General features: G+C 36.5%; 1 protein-coding gene across 2 annotated transcripts; it reads right to left on the bottom strand.

Moving 5' to 3' along the window:
* Positions 1-830: 830 nt before the first annotated feature.
* On the bottom strand, positions 831-21,748 carry PSMC6 (proteasome 26S subunit, ATPase 6). Of its 2 annotated transcripts, XM_002929264.4 has the most exons (14): positions 21,591-21,748; positions 20,510-20,589; positions 20,367-20,406; positions 20,051-20,103; positions 17,852-17,919; positions 17,276-17,390; positions 14,944-15,031; positions 13,100-13,161; positions 12,892-13,015; positions 12,478-12,539; positions 10,052-10,172; positions 9,829-9,909; positions 6,121-6,192; positions 831-1,654 (listed from the first exon to the last, which is right to left on the bottom strand). In XM_002929264.4, exons 1-14 carry the CDS (start codon positions 21,715-21,717, stop codon positions 1,536-1,538), a joined length of 1,212 nt encoding a protein of 403 aa, XP_002929310.2. In that variant the 5' UTR covers positions 21,718-21,748; the 3' UTR covers positions 831-1,535. The 2 variants fall into 2 exon arrangements, with proteins under 2 accessions (XP_002929310.2, XP_034504551.1); XM_034648660.1 differs by lacking the exons at positions 20,367-20,406; positions 20,510-20,589 and having other exon boundaries at positions 21,591-21,722.
* Between the last annotated feature and the right edge of the window lie 1,804 nt (positions 21,749-23,552).

Here is a 23,552-nt window from a genome sequence, read left to right as displayed (position 1 = left end):
TATCCTTTTTAAACAGATGAGGAAAACCAAACATAGAAGCAAGAAGAATCCATCTTAAAACTTTCAAGATTTGTAAACCAAACTGATTCTTTAAAAAAAAAAAACAAAACACCAAAGTAGAAAGGCGAGAAAGTCATTAACTAAATTGCTAATTACAATGAATAAAGTTAAAAGAATCACGTGGATATTTGACCAAGACCCCCTTGACAGACATCCTATTATTTTTATAGTCATTTTTATGAAACACACTGCCAACATATATAGAACTGTTCAATAATTTGAGTATTAGATGGTTAGCCTGAGTGCTCCATTTTCTCTACCACTATGTAAACTGTTCTCTACCTTTTAAAGTTATAAAAAGACACAAAATACTCTGCTAGTAAGCTTTTAATTTGAAGAATGATTGTATAATTACTGACATCATGTATCATACATTCTTTATAGTGTTTATGAAACTGAAGTCAAGTTTTGTCTTTGTTTTTTTAAACAGCATCTTTGATAAGATCTCAGTTGATGCCCAATGATGATTTCCTATTTTAATTTGTTAAGGCTTTAATTCCACATGACATAGAAAGAATTGTGTGTAGGTAACAGAACTTTTGCTTTGAACATTTCTGACATCAACATCCTCTACATCAGACACTCTTAGCTTGGTATCCATAGATACCTAGAGTCAATAGGTGGTGAGCCTGGAAATGATAGATCTCTTTTAATTTTAGTATATGCAAAATTGTGTGTATATATGTGTAACTTTCTGGGAAGAGGGTCCAGACCTTAACATTCTAAAAAGGGAATGCTCATCTCACATAAATCAAGAAAACGAAGTCACATTTGTTAGCAAGTACTACTTTTAATCACAATCTAAAAAAAGGTTATGGATGTGCATGTACTTTTTCAATTAACTATCACACAGACTACCCATAGTAGGTGAAGAGTAAATAAAGACCTTCCATTATCAATATAGACATACGTGTCTATGCTTTGTGTAACAAGATGCTCTTAGGAACAATGAGTGTGGGTACAGTTTTAAAATTCAAAAGTCTGTCATCTAAATACAACTCATTTTGGTTATTAAACAGTTGATTTACTAAAGAATATAATAAATGACCATAATAAATGTATTTTTTAAAAAGACAAAAATATGTGTAGGAGAACTGAATCAAACAGATTTTATTCAACTTTTTAGGATGAGGAAAACAAATGATATAAAATAAGTCATTAGAAATGCTCTCTTGTACTATTTCAAACTACTTTCAATGTTTTACAAAATGCTCACACAGCAAATACGAAAAGCTTTAACATAGTCTTATAACTTTTGCTGCAATAAATGCAACATTAACAAACATACAAATTTCTTCTGTACCAATCTTAAAAGTAGAATTACTTGAATTACTAATTTTTACAATGTTATTCATACTTATTTTTATTCATATGTTTTTAATGAGATCATTGCCAATACATACATTATTTTCCTTAACTTTATTTTTACATTAAGCCGGTATCTGTCATGCAGCCATCAAAAACCTTCCAGTAAATTACACAGGTTTGTAGTCCAATTTAGACTCTAGCTTCTTAGAATCAGCCACTTTTCTGACTGCTTTCATGAAGTCTTCCTGTACTACAAAATCATGATCAGCACGAATTGCAAACATACCTGTGGAGAATAAAACAACATGACTGTATGTAATATATGACTAATTTGTTAATTATAAGAAAACTAAGGGGGGGCAAAATGGGTGAAGGTTGTCAAAAAGCACAAACTTCCAATTATAAAGTAAGTCCTGGGAGATGCAGTATACAGCATGATGACTAGACTTAATAATACTGTATTGTAGGGATGCCTGGGTGGCTCAGTCAGTTAAGTGTCTGCCTTCAGCTCAGGTCATGATCCCAGAGTTCTGGGACTCAGTCCCACATCAAGCTCCTTGCTCAGCGAGAGCCTGCTTCTTCCTCTACCTGCTGCTACCCCGCTATGCTCTCTCTCTCTGACAAATAAATCTTAAAAAAACAAACAAACAAACAACTGTATTGTGTATTTGAAAATTGCTGAGAGCAGATCTTAAAAGTTCTCATCACAAGAAAAAGTATCTTGTTAACTACATGTGGTGATGGATGTTAACCAGATTTATTGTAGTGGTCATTTCACAATAAAAACAAATATCAAATAATTATGTTGTACACCTGAAATTAACATGTTATTTGTCAATTATATCTCAAAAAAAAAAGTCTTTTACGAAAACTAAGTAATTCTATGAAGTAAATGTAAGGAGCCAAGATTTACTACTTCTGAGCCAGTAGCTCTAATTTGTTAAAAACAACCATCATTGTTCAATTAATTGAACTTAACTATAGTGAGCATTATTTTCCAAGCCAAAAGCTAGACAACGAAGCTAGACAACGAGACAACAATCTGGATACTTAAAATCTAGCTCACACAGTCCCTGTATCCGATGACATTCTGAAAAAGCAAAACAAACAAAACTCAATAATCAACCAAAGACATTTTAAGCAGTAGCTTCTTAACTCTACAGGCAACAATTGCCTGGAGGAAGGGGACGCATGTATGGTTTGGAAAAACACAAAACACCTCTAGTAATTTTGATAGTCTTTCCCCTTGTTAATAATCAAAAGCTTAGAGAATACAATTGAAGAAAGTCAACACTGCCTTTATATCAAAAACCAGTGCCATTATTTACATATTAAAATTTACCTTATTTATGTACAAATTGATATTTTTATATGACTTTGATACTCAAGTATTACAAATTTGAAAACTTTTTCTTTCAAGTTATTGACAAGTTACTTGTCAAATACTACTTGATAAAGGGGTAAAACGTGTGTGTGTGTGGGGGGGGGTGTGGGTGTGTTTCGAAGCATTAGGTATATCATGGATATGGGTCCAAGATTTTGAGACAATCCTAATTTCATGACAAGCTAAAGCTAGGAGGTTATCACTATCTGCTAATTAAATGAATCCTACTAATATTTTCATTAAAGATCTGCTTATATTGACCTTCACTTACATACACTCAATGGAATAGAAGATTTCAAGGGTTAGTTTCTCTCAAGATTTCTGTATAGTCTTAGAAACACTCTGTTGTACTCAGAAATCAGGTGAATGGCAATTTCTAGTCTTTTAAAAGTGAAGTTTTAAAACCTGTTTTGAAGGCTACAACTAAAGTAGGTAAGTCATTTTTCCAAACTTTGTGCATATGACTATTTCCAAATCATTGATTAGTGAATGACTGAATCTGAGATACATCCTAATCCAAAAAGGATGATAATCTCAGGATTTGAATGGAAAAAACAACTATAACTGAATTAAGTTTATTTTAAATTACAGAAAGATATGTTAGCAAAAAAGGCTTGAAGTCTAATAAAAAGAAAACCAAAGAATTTCAGTGTCTCCAAATATGAATGTCCCAGGCCATTTAAAAAGCTAAAATCGTAATCCACACAGAAGTTATAGCTCTTTACTGGAAATAGCTTATACACACATACACACACACATATACATATATATATACAAACATACATATATATATATACACACATATATTTTAAATAAGCTCCACACCCAACATGAGACTTGAACTCATGACTCGAAGACCAAGAGTTGCATGCTTTACCTACTGAGCCAGCCAGATGTCCCAGCTAAAAATAACTTTTCAAAACTGCAAGGTACAAAATTCTAGTTATGAAATAACTGTGAGGGATGTAATACAATATGATGACTATTGCTAATATTGCTATATGATATACTGGAAAGAGACTAAAACCTAAGAGTTCTTATTATAAGGAGAAACTGTTTTTCCTTTTTTCTAATTCTATCTCAATGAGAAGGTAAATGTTAGCTGAACTATTGTGGTAATCATTACACAATATATGTAAACCAAACCATTATGCTGTACGACTTAGACTTATGTGGTGCTATATGTCAATTATTTCTCAATACAACTGAAAAAAGGGGCGCCTGGGTGGCTTGGATAGTTAAGCATCTGCCTTCCGCTCAGGTCATGATCCCAGGTCCTGGGATCGAGCCCCATGTCAGGCTCCCAGCTCAGCAGGGAGTCTGCTTCTCCCTCTGCCTCTGCCTCTCCCCTTGCCTGTGCTCTGTCTCTCTCTCAAATTAATAAATAAAATCTTTAAAACATAATAAATAAAAGTGAAAAAAAGTTAAAAAAAAAAAAGCAAATATCATAATTTGATGGCTATCAACCTTTAGGATTATAACATTGCTTTTGTTTGGATTCCAATTTTACCAAAACAGTAGTCTAATAATAATTTGGTCCAGTGTAGATTTTGGAAAGAGAATGTCGTAAGTTATTCCGAGTAGTTTAAGCCACATTCAAGTTTATCACATAATATATTTTTTTATATTATTAAGTCTTTGTGAGCATGATTTACTCAGATCTGTACTTACAGAGTTTCGAGACCTGCAGATTTTTTTTGAAGATTTTATTTATTTATTTGCCAGAGAGAAAGCGAGAGAAAGAGCACAAGCAGGGGAAGTGGCAGGCAGAGGGAGAAGCAGGCACCCAGCTGAGCAGGGAGCCTAATGCAGGACTTGATCTCAGGACCCTGGGATCACGATCCAAGCCGAAGGCAGACGCTTAACTGACTGAGCCACCCAGGCGCCCCTAGACCTGTAGATTTTTGATCCAGATACTGAGTCACAATATACCCATGAAGATACACTTACGGAGAAGCCATGTCTGAGCAACATCTTCAAACACTATTTAATTTATAGGAAATGTTAAAATAAGGCTATAGGTGATATAAAAACGAGGAAATCACATATTGTATACTTAAAAACTATTCACTCACAACCTATGAAAGTCAGTAATATAAAAACTACTGCAAAAATTAATTTTTTATTTTTTCATCATTATTATAATAAATACACAACCCTGAGATCAGGACCTGAGCTGAGATCAAGAGTCAGACGCTTAACCAATTGAGCCACCGAGGCACCCTTAAATTTTTAATTTTAACATTCTATGTGGAAGACAAAGACTAAATCAGTCTGTCTGTAGTTTTAAAGCCACCTGGTACCAGAAATAAAATAAAAATAGGATCACATAATCCACAGAGAAAATTTTATTAAAAAACAATTACATTTGGGGTGCCTGGGTGGTGGCTCAGTAGGTTAAGCGTCTGCCTTCAGATCAGGTCATGATCCCAGTCCTGGGATCAAGCGTCAGGTCAGGCTCCCTGCCCAGCCTGCCTTCTCCCTCTTCCCTTCCCCTGCTTGTTCTCTCTCTCACATAAACAAATAAATAAAATCTTAAAAAAAAAAAAAAAGATTACATTTTACATAAGTTGCATGATCACAAAATTCATAAATCAATCTTGCAAAGCTTATTGTTAACAGACTAGTATCAGAAAACATGTTATCCATTTTGTAGATTACTTCCAGGGCTGGCCCAGTCTGATTTCAGCCAGAGGTGTGGCAGACAGCTCTGCAGGGTCTCAGACTTACTTCAAGGGGCCAGTAAGCTATCACATGCATGTCTTTCCACATTCCGCCATGAGGCATACTAAGTATAAAGGAGTTAACATCCCCAAGGGCAAATTCTCATGGGGGATGAGAGCTGGTAAATAAACGCTCCAGTCTCCCTATTTCAGCCAGGTAATCCTGGAAGGCATTCTGTATGTTTCTCCGAGGTTTCATCAAATCAAAATTCCCCGTCTACACGATCTACCTCACTGGTTCACCCTTATTATAGCTTTGCTTCTTTCCAACTCACTTGTCTGTTCTGTCCTGCTTCCTGGAATCAATTCTCAAAAAAACCAAGCACCCAAATCCTGGCAAAGCCCAGGCTCTGCTTCTGAATAAACTTAAACACATTTTTAGTAAATTAAACAAATCAAAATCAGTAGTAAGAACTGCAATTTTTTTTTTTAAGATTATTTATTTATTTATTCAACAGAGAAAGAGACAGCCAGCGAGAGAGGGAACACAAGCAGGGGGAGTGGGAGAGGAAGAAGCAGGCTCATAGTGGAGGAGCCTGATGTGGGGCTCGATCCCATAACGCCGGGATCACGCCCTGAGCCAAAGGCAGACGCTTAACCGCTGTGCCACCCAGGCGCCCCAAGAACTGCACTTTAAACTCATACCTGCTTCAGTACAAACATTTCTCAGGTCTGCTCCATTAAAGCCATCTGAAAGCTTCACAATTGCTTCATAATCTGTATAGGAAAAAATACTGGAAATCAGAAATAAATAGATAGATACATAGATACATAAATAAACTCTTCTCTTGATGTATGCCCATATGGAAAACTAAACTGTACACAGAGCTTGCTTTGAATTTGATCAGCTAGGTATCATCTGTTAACATACCTCCACAATATTTAGCAAGTCCTCCACAATATTAACCACCAAAAATTATAGTTTTGTTAAGTAAGCCAGCACTAAACAGAAATACTATACTTCTGAAACTTTAAACCCAAGAAACAGCATCAAGATCTGAAAGCCTCTTAACCTGTTTCAATGCAGACTTAAAACAGTTATATACACGTGAACTTAAGTTATCTGTGAAGCCATGACTCTTGTAAAAACTGTAAACAAATCTTCAATTTGAATAAACCTAGAACATTCAGAACCAACTGTTAACCACAATGGAATTTAGTGACATTGATATAAGATATACCAAAAATGGTCATCAGAAATAATTTTCATCATATTTTAATCATATATTTTTAAACAACCATTAAAAATGGCTAGCTTTTCTGGTTCCTGTGCAGGTTCCAAGTAGAGAGGTATCAGATCTATGATAACAGTAATGGTTATGTGACCTTTTTATCCACATGACAGACTTCTACAGTATGCTGACGTCTATCTGAAATCAGACAAATACTCATTAATTAATTTTCATTCAGGTTCAAGTTCATGTAAGCATCCTGAGAGCAGGGACTCCCAAGGTTGGCATGGTATTTACCACCTAGCAAGAGCTCAGTATTGAAAAAAACCTATAAACTGGCATCCCTAGTTCATCAGTCTTTCCAGCTCAAAACTATTTTCACATAAGCAATGAGAAAGTTAGTGAGAGGCAATAATCAACTATTTGTAATCATTTTTGGACCATTAACTTCTAAGGGTTTGTAAAGCTGCCTGGCAATTATACTAGGATAGTATAATGACCCTTAGTCAAGGAGTCAGCAAATTTTCTCTAATGGGCTGGACAGCCTATCTGTTTAGGCTTTGCAGGTCATGTGGTCTCTGTCAAAACTATTCATTTCTGCTATTGTAGTGGGAAACCAGTCACAGACAATATATAAACAAACTGGAGTGGCTGTTACAATAAAACTTTATTTACAAAAAGAGAAGACAGAATTTGGCCCACAGCAATGGCTTGCTGACCTGATCCTAGAGTGCACTCTCTCACTTCTGGAGATAACAGTTTTATAATTTCTCCCCTGTCCTCAAATGTCTAACAATAATTCCCCAACCTCACTCTGAACTTGCTTCCTATTTCACTGAGAAAATAAACGCATTCAGAAGAAAAATTCTACAAGTTTTTGCCTTATTTGAGATACTGTCATCATCAGCATCTATATTTGCCTTTCCTCCTATTCTCATAAAGAAAAGTCTATGTTCATAGACAGGGCCAACTTTCTCTTCAAGGAAAGTGCATCATCAATTTCTCTCTCCTAGATCACTTGCATTAGCATAAAAAGTGTTGTAAATTCTTCCATCTTAAAGAAAGCTCCTCCAAATCTTCATCTCCATTTTCACTGCAGCTACATTTCTTCTCTTCTCCCTTTGCTGCAGAACTCCTTGAAAGAAATGTCTGAACTCAAAGCCTCTCCCTACAATCTCCTTGAAACCCACTGGAGGTAGGCTCTACTCTCACCACTCCAAAGAAATTGCTTTGATAAGGTCACCAATAATCTCCACATAGTAAATCCAAAGGTCCATTCTCAGAAGTCTTTTTATCTGACCCACTGTCAGCATTTAACAGGAAATTACTCCCTCCTTGTAACAATTTCTTCATTTATCTTCCAGGACATCACAGCTCCCAGTTTAATTCCCCTCTGTGACTATACCTTCTCAGTCTCCCTTGATGGTTCTTCATCTCAACTTAATATTGGAATTAGCTAAGTTGTTGAACCTCTTCTCTATCCACATTTACTTCCTCAGAAATCTCATCTAATCTCAAGACTTTAAAAATAATGTTATGCTGTTATTATCCACAATTATATCACCAGCAAAGCCCACCCCAATAAACTAACTGCATAAAGAATTACCAATCAACATCTTTATTTGGTATTTAACTGGCACCTCAGCTTTAATATAGTCAGAATCAAACTCCTTATTCTCCCTTTAAAACTTAATCTTTCCAGTCTTCCCCCATTTTAATTGATGACAACTCCATCTTTCCAGTTGTGAGTCAAAAATCTAAGTCTTCCCTGGTTCTTCTCTTTAGCTCACATCCCACATCTGATTCATCAGCAAGCCCTGTCACCTCTATTTGCAAACTATGTGCAGAATCTCATTATTTTAAGACTCTGGTACCACCTTGGACCATACCATCATCTTTTGCCTGGATTATGGAGATATCCTAACTGATCCTCTTGTTTCTATCCTTGCCCGTCTACATGCAACCAGAATGATCTTATTTAATACAAGTCAATTTCAAAATATTCACAGATGAAACAATACAATGCCTGGGATTTGCTTTTTAAAAATCCAGAAGGAAGGTAAGAAGTGGAAGAGATTACAGATCAAACAAAATTGGCCAAGAGTTAATAATTATTAAAGCTGGGTAGGGGATGAGTAACCTAGGGTTAGAAGTTCATTATACTCTTATTTCCACTTGTATATATTTCTAATTTTCTACACTACAAAGTTAAAAATAACAAAAGGTAAGAGTGTATCATTCCTCTGCTCACAATCCTCCAATGACAAAAATAATAAAATAAAATAAAATAAAATAAAATAAAATAAAATAAAATAAAAGCCAAGGGGTGCCTGGGTGGCACAGCGGTTAAGCGTCTGCCTTCAGCTCAGGGCGTGATCCCGGCGTTATGGGATCAAGCCCCCACATCGCTCCTCCGCTAGGAGCCTGCTTCTTCCTCTCCCACTCCCCCTGCTTGTGTTCCCTCTCTGGCTGGCTGTCTGTCTCTGTCAAATAAATAAATAAAATCTTTAAAAAATAAAAAAAAATAAAAGCCAAAGTTCCTACAGTGACTTCAATAAAGCTGTACACAATTTGATTCCCATCACTTCTATGATCTCACTTGCTACCACTGTCCATTTACTCTACCACAGACACCTCGGCATCTTTGCTACTCCTGGAATGTTCCAGCCATACACCCACTGCAAGGTGTTTCTCTTGTTGTTCCCTCTGTACCATTTTCCCCCAAATATCAATACCTAGTTCCTTCACCTTTTCAGGTCATTGCTTAAAAATCATCTTCTTGGTAAGGCTTCCCTCTGCTTCCCCCGCCTCACCTCCATTTAAAAATGTATCTATTCATTCTGACTCCTGGCATTACCTATTTCCCTTTTCTTGCTTTATTTTTCTCCATAGCACATATCACCATCAAATTTACTAAACATTTTACTGACCTTGTCTGTCTTTTCTGACAAGAATGTAAGTTCTATATGGCAGGAATTTGTCTGTTTTGTTCATTGGTATATCCCCAGTATTTAGAACAATTCTTAACATACACAAGATGCTCAATAAATATTAGCTGAATTTAAGAGACTTCCATGTTTGGTAAATTTAAAACCAGATTTGGCAGACTGTCAGTGATATCTAATAGCATTTTGCTTCATTTACCAAATGTAAATAGACATAAAAAAGGTTATTTCCTTACCTATTTCGCCATGCTTTGTAATGGGACCTGCATGGATTTTCAATATATCTAATCTTGCTTGTTCGTTTGGTAAATCAATATCTGAAAATAAAAAATTATAAGAAATTCTTTTGCAGTCAGGTTTTTTCGTTTCTTAAACAAAGTAGGGTGTGGAGAAGAGATATGGAAAGAGAAGTGGACATAGACAAAGAGAACACACAGCAGGAAAAAAACTTTAACTCACGTATTTTTCTATCTAATCTTCCTGGACGAAGCAAAGCAGGATCCAGTGTATCTGGTCTGTTTGTAGCCATGATCATTTTAACTCTATGTAGAGTATCAAATCCATCCATTTGATTTAGTAACTAATATGTTTATAAAAAAAAAAATCATTGACAGATTTTTACAAAACATCCCAACAATTAAAAAATTTCCAGTACACAACTTCTATATGTCTGACACTATGAAATACATTGTCTACAGAGAGTATGCCACCTCCAGAATGACCACCTGATGGACTATCTCTTCTTTCTCTTATACAAAGGAATAGATTTTTCCAGCCTTGAAGTTCTGAGATAGATTATTTAACTATGTACCTTCTTTTTTTTTTTTTTTTTTTAAAGATTTTATTTATTTATTCAACAGAGACAGAGACAGCCAGCGAGAGAGGGAACACAAGCAGGGGGAGTGGGAGAGGAAGAAGCAGGCTCACAGCAGAAGAGCCTGATGTGGGGCTCGATCCCACAACGCAGGGATCACGCCCTGGGCCGAAGGCAGACGCCCAACCGCGGTGCCACCCAGGCGCCCCTTAACTATGTACCTTCTTATAGCTATCAAAAAGTTTTAATAAATCTGAAGGTTTCCATCTAGTCAAGTATAAAATTAAACTATTTGGATCTGATTTCCAACATTCAATTTTTTTTCATAGTTACTTTTAAAAACATTATTAATAAAATCTAATGTGTACAGTATTATGGTATGCCAAACATAAAATTTAGAGATAATCAGATATAATGACATTTCTACAAATTTGATAATGTCTACTAAGTATCTTTTCAAATAATTTCACTATACATAGAAATACTGAGACACTAAGCACATTTCCTTCAATTACTAAGTCTCCTTGAATAAATATTGAAAAACCTAACCGCATTCAACAAACTCTTTAAAATATAACTAGCTGAAAAATCTTTTCCAAAATATCTGATAGCTGACAACATATCAGTTATGTGAATAAGACTAGCATCTGTGTGGGACGCCTGGGTGGCTCTTAAGCATCTGCCTTCGGCTCAGGTCATGATCCCAAGTCATGATCCTGGATGGATCAAGAGTCCCGCATCGGGCTCCTGGGTCAGTGGGGAGCCTGCTTCTCCATCTGCCTGCCGTTCCCCCTGCTTGTACGCACTCTCTCTGACAAATAAAGAAATAAAATCTTTAAAAAAAAGAGTAGTATCTGTGTTGTTTCAAAATACCTCAATTTAAGGTTTCCAGGACTATAGAACTCATCTGAAAGTGCTGTATATATTCTGAGGGGATCATTATTAATTTATGAAAGTCCTTTTCAAATACCCCTACTGAGATAGAATTTGACACTATTACTTATGCCTAGCTTTAAAAAACCTAGCTTTTCTTTGTAGAAGCTGAAAAATGTTTGGGATCTTTCCATCACTTTCACAGAACTTGGAGTGGGGAAAGGCTTTATGTACATTCTAATATTCCATCATCCATCTTCTTCAATTATCAAAACTATTTTAGTTTCTTCTTATTCTCAGCAACAGAGGAAAGTGTTAGCAATTTTTAGAACAGCCTCATTTGTAATTATAACTCATTTATTACCACCAGTTTAAATATATCCATTACTCGTAAAACGTATTAATGAAACTAGTGCAAGGCCACATTCACACAATGTGAGTATCAGAAGAACAATATACAATTTAAGTAACTGAATGGCCGGTGTGCTCAAAATACACTGAGTAGTAGGGGCGCCTGGGTGACACAGCGGTTAAGCGTCTGCCTTCGGCTCAGGGCATGATCCCGGCATTATGGGATCGAGCCCCACATCAGGCTCTTCCTCTATGAGCCTGCTTCTTCCTCTCCCACTCCCCCAGCTTGTGTTCCCTCTCTCGCTGGCTGTCTCTATCTCTGTCCAATAAAGAAATTAAAAAATCTTAAAAAAATATATATATATATACTGAGTAGTATAGCTATACACCATACAGAATTGTGTAAATACCCCTATTACTTTCCAATAGACATTTTCTTACTAGAGATTGTTGTAAAGAAATGTGTTTATTCCCGACAATATTTTCAAATTTTATATTTAAGTGTGCTCTTTTTTTTTTTTAAGATTTATTCATTTATTTGAGAGAGAGAGCATGTGCGAGCAGAGCAGGGGGAAGGGCAAAGGGAAAGAATCTCAAGCAGGCTCCCCGCTGAGCCTGGAACCGACCTGGGGCTTGATCCCATAACCCTGAGATCATGGCCTTGAGATGAAATCAAGAGTCTATTAAGTATCTTCATAGATACTTAATAGGATGCTCAACTGGCCACCCAGTGCCCCTTAAGTGTGTTCTTCATTTAAACCATTGTACATATTTTGACCTTCAAATATCCAATGTTTTCATTTAATACACACTGGCTTCTCTTTGAACCTCCTTTACCAAATATTACCTCCATCAAAGTTCTCTGAATCTCTCTATCAGCTGAAGTACCCTCAGAAAACCGACGACCACCTAAAATAATGATATGGAAACTCATGTGTTACTCTTTTCCTTTACAACCATCATTTAAGGAGACAGAATAATAGTGTCTGGAGTTAAAAACATTAAGAAAAAAATTAAATAGTAAGAATTATACTGGCAAAGTTAGAAATGATTTTTTGTCAATGTCAAATTAAAATTGGTTAAATTTTCTTAAGAATTTTTTTTTAAAGTAACATTCAATTCATTTTACTACTTCACACAAATTGTAATTAGAGGTGAAGGGGGGATTCCTTTAGATTTTTAAAACATTTCCTAACACTTCCAAAAGTTAAAAAAAAAAAAAAGGAAGTTCAAAATAAACTTTAAAAGGCGTTATTCTTACCAATAGCATCTATTTCATCCATAAAAATAATGCATGGTTGATGATCCCTGGCATAATTAAACATTTCTCTGATCAAACGAGCACTTTCACCAATGTACTTGTCTACAATAGAACTAGATACAACCTGATAAGGAAAAACATTAAGTAAACATAAGACAATTCAAATAAAATTTAATTTCAACAGCTACAAAAAGAATCTTCCCTTTACCTTTAAGAAATTGCAGTCCAGCTGGCTAGCAACAGCTCGTGCCAAGAGTGTTTTTCCTGTGCCTAAAATGGCAGAAAGAAGTCCTAATTAGATGGAAAGCAAAACAAATTCTCAAAAGCCTTTTATGTTATCCTCGGGACAGTAAATTTTGCAAAATGAAAGCTAAATCCTAAAGAGAATTTCCATTTAAGATTCTAAAGCACTTCAACTTGTAATATTAAAATTTTAAATTTTATTCAAAATATCCCTTATAATTCTAAACATGATGAATACATATCTTCAAAAATATATCAACCCTGATTTACAGACACTACAGAAGTCTGTTACATTATAATCCACTGGTCTATCCTGCATAATGAATGGATCTTTTACCTATGCATGACATTGTAACATCAACTATTGGTTATTTGGAAACTACTGCTTCAGTGAGTTATGAAAATCTTCCAAATCTTGTCATTTTTCATCATACAATATTTAAAAGCCACATCTGTTAATATCATCAATCTCATATCATCTTTTAAGTATTAATATCAGAAAGTTCTCAGATGGGGGTGCCTGGGTGGCTCAGTTGGTTAAGGCCCAACTCTTGATTTCAGCTCAGGCCATGATCTTAGGGTTGTGAGCTGGAGCCCAGCGTCAGGTTCCATGCTGAGCGTGGAGCCTGCTTAAAATTCTCTCTTTCCGGGGCGCCTGGGTGGCACAGCGGTTAAGCGTCTGCCTTCGGCTCAGGGCGTGATCCCGGTGTTGTGGGATCGAGCCCCCACATCAGGCTCCTCTGCTATGAGCCTGCTTCTTCCTCTCCCACTCCCTCTGCTTGTTCCCTCTCTCGCTGGCTGTCTCTATCTCTGTCAAATAAATAAATAAAATCTTTAAAAAAAAAAAAAATTCTCTCTTTCCCTCGCCCTCAGCCCCTCCTCCCACTCCCTACACATGCACACTCGCTCTCTAAAAAAAAAAAGCAGTCAGATATAAGTTTTGAAAACCTAATTTTCACTTGAAAGCTCAAATTTTATCACTGGCTACAGATGGTGTCAGTTGTTTTAACACACCAGGCTAACTTCATTCATTTTTGAAAAAATGTTTGCCAGATAAGCAATAACCAGTCTGAATAATCAAAAACCAGTCTGACAATGATAGAATGTCTGTAAATTATGTTTTCACGTAAAAACAATATTCCATGAAAAGCAGCTAATTCAGCTGACAACTCAAGGCACAAGTGCTTTTCCTAGAGATAACTATCCTATTCAGGATGCAAGAGAAGTACTTTACATGTATTTCCCATTTCATCACATAGAATATAAAACATTATTCAAAGACCAGGATTTAATAAAAAATAATTTTTATGGCTTCACCAAGAACATCTAAATGTGAAACTCACATTTTTTTTTAATACTTTAAGTATGAGCAGTCAATAACACAATGACTACTCATACCATTTCATGACACTGACTTAACTGACTCATGCTATGGCATGAGCAGTTTTATCCACACTGCTTTTGCACCATCAGCACAAAAATCAACACAGTGAAAACGGCAACTAACATCTGAAGTATTATCAAAGTAAGGTTTGACCTTGCAGACTCCCTGAAAATGTCTCAGCAACAGCCAGAGGTCTGTGAACCACACAGGACCAATGCACCAGAATCATACAGCATGCTAAGAGGCACATCTTATGAGGCACAAGAGGACGAAGCATACCTGAGAGAACAGCAGACACACATCTCCTATTTCTTCCCTACTCTGAACAGAGTGGAGGCTGGAATACCCCACATTAAATTTTCACCTTACTTTTTTATTCCTTAATTCATTCCTTATTAGTAGATCAGACATAATTCAACACTAACCTGGTGGTCCATATAACAAACAGCCTTTTGGAGGTATTATTCCTACACGCTGGAATAATTCTGGGTTTGTAAGAGGTAATTCTATCACCTAGAAAAGAAGTTGATTGTTTCTTAATAAGTCAGTAAAGATTCTGATGAACGTTAAAATACTTTAAGTGAAATATCAGCATAGTTAGGTAAACACACTGTAATTCATAATAGATCTAGAATTCCATGCTATGCAAAGCCATTTATATTAAGAGGTTATTCTTCAGATAGACTTAAGATATTTTTTTAATTATGTTAAAATTAATTGAAAAGGCTGTAGTTATTTTAACAAACTATGCACCTGACTAAAGTGATGGTTAACAGGGATATAATCTGTCAAGACATATTTGAATTGTACACTTAAAATCTGTGCATTTTACTGAATGTAAATTATACCTCAATGAAACATCACACTACAAAAAAATCAGGTAAGCAAAAAAGAGAAACAAAACAAAAAAGATTTGTATTATTTTGCATTTGGGACTACAACACAAAGTAATTATAAAATGGGGAAATTTAGTAAGTTAGAACTGCCATTAGGAGAAAACGCATATAAAATGTTCATATTGTCATTTTGTCATAGCAGCCTTCAAAGAACCATATTTCAGGGCACCTGGCTGGCTCAGCTGGGACAGCATGTGACTCTTAATCTTGGGGTTGTGATTTCAAGCCCCACAAAGGATGTAGAGATGATGAAAAAAAGGAAACTTAAAAAAAAAAAAAAAGAACCATATATTCTGCTCTCAATCTCCTACTAAGATTGATTCAAGCAAAGAAAGCTGGAGAATAGATAAATTGAGGGTTTGCCCAAATTAAACTCCTTATAGTGCCAGTAACTTGAGAAATAAGCTTCAATTGAATAGTTGTGTCCACCAGGTGTGATCAAAATAAACAAAAAGTATAAGAAATCAATATTCTCAGTATCTGCAGATGGAAAAGAGTATTGCATGTACATATTTTGTGGGTTGTGTGTGAGAGAAAGAGAGACTTTCTAATCCCATGGCTGATGTAGCAAATCACTGTAAAAGACAAGATTTCACAGTTCCATGAAGCGCTCATTCTTCGTCTCTTTTCATTAACTATAAAGTAAGAATAGACTTTTATTTGTAATGACACTAGTGCTTCCTCAAGGATGGTCAAAAACAATTTGGTTTCATAATCACCTGGAATGCTTGTTTAAATGCTAACTCCTGTGTCCCGCCCCCAATCTACTGCATCAAAATCACGCAAACGGCCTAGGAATCTGTATCTTTAATAAAAGTTCCAGAAAACTTAATATGCTAATGTCTGAAAACTACTGGCTTAGTGCTTAAATCAGATGATGTAAGCCATACTAACTATCCTCATTCATTCCTAAACATCTCCATCCTATATTAGGATGAAACCAATAGGACAATGTAATTTGCTTTAAAGAGAACTGTTGGGATGCCTGGGTGGCTCAGATGGTTAAGTGTCTGCCTTCAGCTCAGGTCATGTCTCCAGGTCCTGGGATCCAGCCCCGCTTCAGGCTCCCTGCTCAGCAGAGAGTCTGCTTCTCCCTCTCCCTCTGTCTCTCCCCTCTGCTCGTGCTCTCTTCTCTCAAATGAATAAAAAAAAAATCTTAAAAAAAAAAAAAGGAGAATTGTTAAGCCATCTGTGCTATATAAGGCAAGGAAATCCTGGTTTGATTCTTTCTTAAGAGCTTAAAAGGTTTAAGCTACCCTAAAGCCAATATTTTTCTTAAATGGCAGCAAACAGCTTTATCAAAATAAAATATTTAAGGTTCAGGGGCACCTGGCTGGCTCACTTAGTGGAGCACGTAACTCTTAGTTTTGGGGTTGTGAATTTGAGCTCAACATCTGATGTGGAAATTACTCCAAAAAAATTTGTTTAAATCTTTAAAAAAAAAAAAAAAAAAGGTACAGGTAACTTACTTTACTTTAAGGATGGGAAGCTAGCATCAATAAGGTTATGGGAAAAACTGTGTTACACATGATCCAAATGTGCTCTGACCCCAGTAACCTATTATAACCAAAACCACAAACGGCATGGGCATTAGATTTATATCAATTATTAGCTTTTTTTCTTTTTTGTCACAAAAAGAGCAGGGTTTTTCTAACACCAAATTATCTCCAAATTAACAATACCTATAATTTTCATAGCTAGAAATTTGGTGCTATTTTTCTCTCAGCAAGAATATTAAATGTATAATATTTAGTAACCACTATTTGGACAAAGTAATCTTTCATTCTCTTTCTCCCTCTGGGTGTGTTAAAACCAATACCATTTATTAGTAAGTTCAGAGAACAAAGCATACACTACCAACCTCTCTTAACTCCCGAATCTGTTCTGACAGTCCTCCAATCTCAGAATAAGAAACATTCCCAGGGTCCTCATGAGACATGTTGTAGACCAATGGATCCACTTCCCTTGGCAAATATCTATAATGATAATGCATGTATATTTTTTTTTACAAGATGTATTTTCTCTCAGCCTACAGAGTTACCAATGACTTGCTTATGCAAGCACCTGTAGATGATCTCATAAAAATGCATCAATATTAATTAGAAACTAATAAAAGGGAAAAAGTGGCTAGATATTCATTGATCTCAAGAAGCATGTATTTTGGGGATGCCTGGGTGGCTCAGTCAGTTAAGCATCTGCCTTTGGCTCAGGTCATGATCTCCGGGTCCTGGGATCAAGTCCCGAGTCCAGCTCCCTGCTCAGCAGGGAGTCTGCTTCTCCCTCTCCCTGGACCCTCCCCAACCCCTTATCTTCCTGGTGCTCTCCCTCAATCTCTCTCTCAAATAAATAAAATCCAAAAAAAAAACACAACATGTATTTTCGCTAAAATCTTCCCTCTGTGAAAATAAAAGTAAAATAAACAGAATAAGACACCTACCTCATGATAGTTAGTGTAGTCATATCCAAAGCAACTCTTGTTCCTGGCTTCAGCTTACTTTTATCAAGCTAATTTTATAAAACAAAAAGTGTTACATAACACTTAAAAGGGGAAATAATACTCTAACAAGAACACAATATTCAGAAGCCAAATAATCAGGGCGCCTGGGTGGCTCAGTCGTTAAGCGTCTGCCCTAGGCTCAGGGCGTGGTCCCGGAGTTCTGGGATTGAGCCCCACATCAGGCTTCTCCACCATCAGGCTTCTCCACTAGAAGCCTGCTTCTTCCTCTCCCACTCCCCCTATTTGTGTTCCCTCTCTCACTGGCTGTCTCTCTCTGTCAAATAAATAAATAAAATATTAAAAAAAAAAAAAAAGAAGCCAAATAATCACTTTCACCCTTCAGAGAGAACACTAATGTCAGATTATAAACACCATGCCAACAGATGGGCTTATAAAAGTAATAATTCAAAGTTATTTCCCTTAAAAGAGTGCCCTTTATGCAATCTCAGTGTAAAATGTGAAATCACTAATACACAAAGTTTGTAGTAGAAAAGGCCTTATTTTTAAAGAAAGAAATGGGTATTAGTATTTTACTTTCAAAGGCTCACTATTTCATACAGTTTTGCTCATTATTTTGATTCACGCACTATAATATAATGACTTTGGTAGCAAAGTCACTTTAAGGGTATGCCCTTTACTTTTATTTTTTTCCTTTAAAGTCTATTTTTATTTATTTGTTATTAATTTGGCACATAACATCATTTAAGTTTAAGGTGTACAGTGGTACTTGGGTAATATGAATTTAGATTTATTTTTAAAACTATAGCTTTGGGGAAGAACATGTTATTTGATTATAGGCAATAAGGGAGAAAGGTACTCATTCTGTATTCCCTTCAAGGTTTTTATTAAAATGCTAAACCAAAGCCAAAAAAACCCCCAGCAATCATCATTCATGCTTTCTGCTACATGTCAGATATTATTCTAAATACATTATATATTAAGTTGAATCATACTGAACAACTTATTGGCATATTTAGGTAGGATACCTTATTTGGCTAGTATTAGAATTTATCCAACAGATTCATCTCATACTCAGGATATTACTTTTCCAAAATTAAGTTACTTTTTGATAGTTTAAAAAACTACTTGCCAATATAATTTCAGAATTATACAAATTACTACTTTTCACAGGATTTTGCAAAGAACTCTAAATTTAGGATTTAGTGCCAATGAAAATGAAGTGGAAATAGGCAAAAATACTAGGTTTAATGTAATGGATTAAACTTTCAAAGTTGCTAATAAATGAGGTACTTGAAAAGAGCTACACAAAAATCAATGTAAAGCTATTTCAACATTTACATGTTTAGAGAATATATACTCTGGCTTTTCTAATATTTTCCAGTTTTCAAATACTGTCTTGCCCTCATACAACCATGAAATGTCTTAGAAATACCAACTCTTAGAATCCAGAGGGCCCTGTAAGGGACACAGAACTCCTGTCAGGCTAGACATTTAACATTTTGACTTAGAAAATGTCTTCCCACTTATACACTAGGCAAAATGCTAGGATAAGATTTAATCCCTGGCTTAAATTCCACTCTATGGCCATGTCCTATTAATGTTCTCTCTCAAACGTGAACTTGATACAATAAACACTCAGCAAAAGCTCTTCCAATGAATTTATAAGAAAGTTCTAAGGATACTTCCTAAAGAATAGGATAGTACATAAATTGGCTTCCAAGGCTACTAAATTATTTAAAGCCATTTGTTGGCATTCTTTATGACAGCAAAATGAAATTTGCAGTTATTTCAATTTGACTATTCTAATCCAAACGAATTCACACAAAATCAACTTAAGCTACAGAAAAGTCTTTGAGTAACATTTCTGAATGTTTAAATATAAAACATAAGTAATTGACAAGGTCTAAGTCTCTTCAAAAAAGACAGAGATATTTTCCAATTCTAAAATTCTTAGACTTCTAAATATGTAGAGCTTATTGAGACATTGTGATCAGGGTAGAAAATAAAGAATACCAAGTCAATGCCCATGGTTTGAGCTCAAGTTTTGTTAGTTATAACTGAACAAATCACCTTTAGGAGTTACAGGCATAATGGCTGACTGCTTACTTCAAGAATTAAATAACATATATGAAAGCACTTTTACCAATTATAAAGCACTGTACAGATGTTAAGTGTTACCTGTCGACGACAGCCCACAACATATCTTGGTCCATTTGTAGCTTTCACAATGACTAGAGGAAGAAAATGAAGAACAAATTGAAAAACAGAAAGTGAAAAATAAATACATATAAATACATATATCCACATTGATGGCAAGTTGAGTTTTATTTCTGTCCTCCAAGGAGACAGTAATTGAAAGAAAACTCAATCTATGCAAAATTATCATCTACCCTCATTATCATCAGTAAGCTAATAAGCATTTCAAAAATTCACAGCGGGAGAAAGGGGAGTCCACTCTTTTTTTCTTTACTAATTAACAGTCCAATCCACTTACATTTTTCTTCAGTTAGTTGCTTAAGTACTTCACCTACAATCTGGGAAATTAAAAAAAAAAAAAAAAAAAGAAAGCATCACTTTTTGCCAATAACTAAAAAACAAATTGCCATCACTCCCTATACCCCAAACTCCATTACCTACCTGCCCAACACTTTGTAGGGCCTTCAGATCATTTTCAGACTTTTCATACTGCTTGGTAAGTTCTTTTAATTGTTCCCTTACTGAAATAATATAATTTGAACATTTTAAATTAAACAATAATCTTAGTGAGTTTAAGTCACTAAGTATCACTTTAGTTTGAGTCTATTTCACTTTACATATATTTTATATCCACTGTATGAAACCACAAAAAGAAAGAATGCCGTTTGTAGGGGACATGTTTTAAAATGAAATGTTACAGAAAAGGCACCATATTTTTATTTTCTTCATCAGCAATACTTGTTCAAGCACATTCATAATATTGTTACATTCTTAACAGATACTGACACTCTTTGAGACTACAAACCCCAATGATAAGAGACCCTTCCTCACCTCTTCAACTACCCGCATGGATTATTACTCTATGGCTTTCGACCCTAAATAAGGTCAACAGGTGCAGAGATCTACAGAATTATACGGTTATGGTCTTTCTCCATTTAATCAAACCACTCAGGCTTTCCAGTGAAGGTGCACTACGAAAAAATGTAAGCGCCCTTTTAGTTCAGGAGGTAAGAGAAACTTGTGTGCTTGATGGAGTACAACTCAAAATACGAGGAAAGAGGAAGACAGTTATTATGACCCACCGATTGACTCCTCTCTCCAGCTCCGGTCTGGTTTTCCACCCCAATAACAAGCCAGCACCTCGAGTCTCATCTCTTGCTTGAGCTTCCTTTACTCGTCTCCTCTCCTCTCTGGGTCCCGGGACTCACCTACGCCGCCCTCTTTGCACCCCAAACTGGAAAACATCCCTGGCCCACTTCTTCCTCACTCCTCTTCTAGTCCTCTTCCACTTCCATCTCAGAACTGGGGATGTTCTCTGTCACCTGGACCAGACTGGGCCATTTCTACGCCCGAAGAGACTCTGCTTCCCAAGCTCAGGGCCGGATGACAAAGCGCCTTGTCCCTGGACCGAGGCCTTCCTATCCCTGGGGCTCGGTTGCCGGGCTCGGCCAACGGCCTCTGCTTTGTTAGAGACAGAAGCACGTCCAGGCATAGGATTGTATGGAAAGAAAGGCGCACTCACACTCCTTGAGACGGCCGTCAATCTCCTTGTGCTCCAGCAGCTTCTTGCGGTAGTCCTGAAGCGCCTTATCTCTAGGGTCCGCCATGATGAGAAGCCGTCGCTCATAGGGGATGCCGGGAATGGCCATGGCCGCCCGGGCGGGGGAAGGGGCGGGGCGAGGGAGGACAGCCTCCCGGGGGGCGCGGATTTGTGGACGACCCCGCCCCTTCCGGTTGGCTCCGCCTTTCTACTCCACTCCTCTCCCTTCTGCGTCTCGTTTCACCTATGGCGCCGTCGCGCGCCGAAGGAGGCCTCCACCCACACCGTCCCCTGCAGGTCATGCTAGGTAGAATAGAGAGCTGTTCAGGTCGTCCCCTGAGCGGTCGCGATATTGTTAAACCGCTGCTGTCCTGGAAACCACGAAAGACTTTGTGATAACCTTAGATGACAGTGAAGTAGGCAACGTGCAGTCTCTCTAAATAGTTCCAGTGGACTATCGGGATAACACAGATAGCCTATTGGTATAACACAGTATTACCAAGGAACTTCAGGAACCCGAGTAGGCTTTTTATTCACTTACTTCATTCAGTGAATGAGGTACTAAGGATACGATCTGGTGGGGAGATTAAAAAATAATTTCAGAGTGTAATTAGTACTATAATGGAAATAAAACATGGTGATGTTATAGAGTAATGTAAGGAGAACTAACTTAGAAGGGCATCTGACATAGGAGCCAGCCAAGCAACAAAGTAGAGAATAACCTTCCAGACAGAGAAAACAGCAAGTGCAAAGATCTTGAGCTTGGCTCGTTTCTAGGAACAGAAAGGAGGCCAATGAGACCGGAAGAGAATGGGTTATAGAGATATGGGGCACAAGATAAAGGCGATGAGGTAGGTTGAGTCAGGAACTTGAAGTCCGACAGAACTTTCAGATTTCTGAGCTTTGGACAAATTATTTAATCTCTCAAAATCTCTGTAAATGAACATAACAACTGTATCTATCTCATAGGGATAACATAGTATTAAATAAAATATGTGCCTATAACTATTAACACAATGTCCGGCACATAATAAGCACTCAATAGTGTTTTAAATAGTGATTTTAAATTATTTATTTTAAGGGTAGTAATAACGTCTATTTTTGCAGAACAGATTCCCATTGCTGTACCTCTTACCAGCATTGCTCCTGGAAATAATTTATTATTGTTCCAATAGACTAAGTCAAAGTCCCCCAATAGACTCCATTTGATCTGATCTTATACAGTGGCCCTGGATATTTGAGTTTAAATAGGTATTTCTACATATACATATAAAGTGCAAATTTATGCGAATTAAATAACAAAAGTCATATAAAAGAGGTCTTCAAATTTCTTAGGAAAAAATCTTACGGGTATTGCATGACTATCATATTCTGTTTTTCTAAAAAAAAATTCTGTTTTTCTAAATATAATTAAAAATTGCAGTAGCTAATAAACAAGGAAGATGGATTGAGCAGGGATAGTCCCTTCTTCTCAGCTGCAACTATTCTGGTCAAACTAGTCCAACCATACCAAAATATATCACCTCTGATATTAAGTAAAGAGAGGAAGAGACAGAGAAAAAAGACAGTTTAGTTTGGTTCAATTCAATAAATATTTATGAATACATACTGGTGTGTTATTTCATCATAACACACCAATATTTTAAACTCCCTTGACCCTTGTTCTTTTTCTGTCACCCATCTGGCAAAAGTCCAACTTCAGATGAACCTCCTATTTTCCACATGGCTGCTCCAGAACAGGCCTGTTTCTTTTTTTCCTTCTTCTTCTTTTTTTTTTTTCTGTTTTTTTAAGATTTATTTATTTATTTATATATTTGAGAGCGAGCATGCACAGACAAGTCGGGGAAGGGGCAGAGGGAGAGAGCTTTCAAGCCAACTCCCTGCTGAGTGCAGAGCCCAACTCTGGGCTGGATCCTATGACCCACGAGATCATGACCTGAGCTG

The sequence above is a fragment of the Ailuropoda melanoleuca genome, chromosome 20 (genome assembly GCF_002007445.2).
Source record: "Ailuropoda melanoleuca isolate Jingjing chromosome 20, ASM200744v2, whole genome shotgun sequence".
Taxonomy (NCBI): domain Eukaryota; kingdom Metazoa; phylum Chordata; class Mammalia; order Carnivora; family Ursidae; genus Ailuropoda; species Ailuropoda melanoleuca.
Note: the sequence above shows the minus strand (reverse complement) of the source record. Positions and strands in the feature narration are given on the sequence as shown.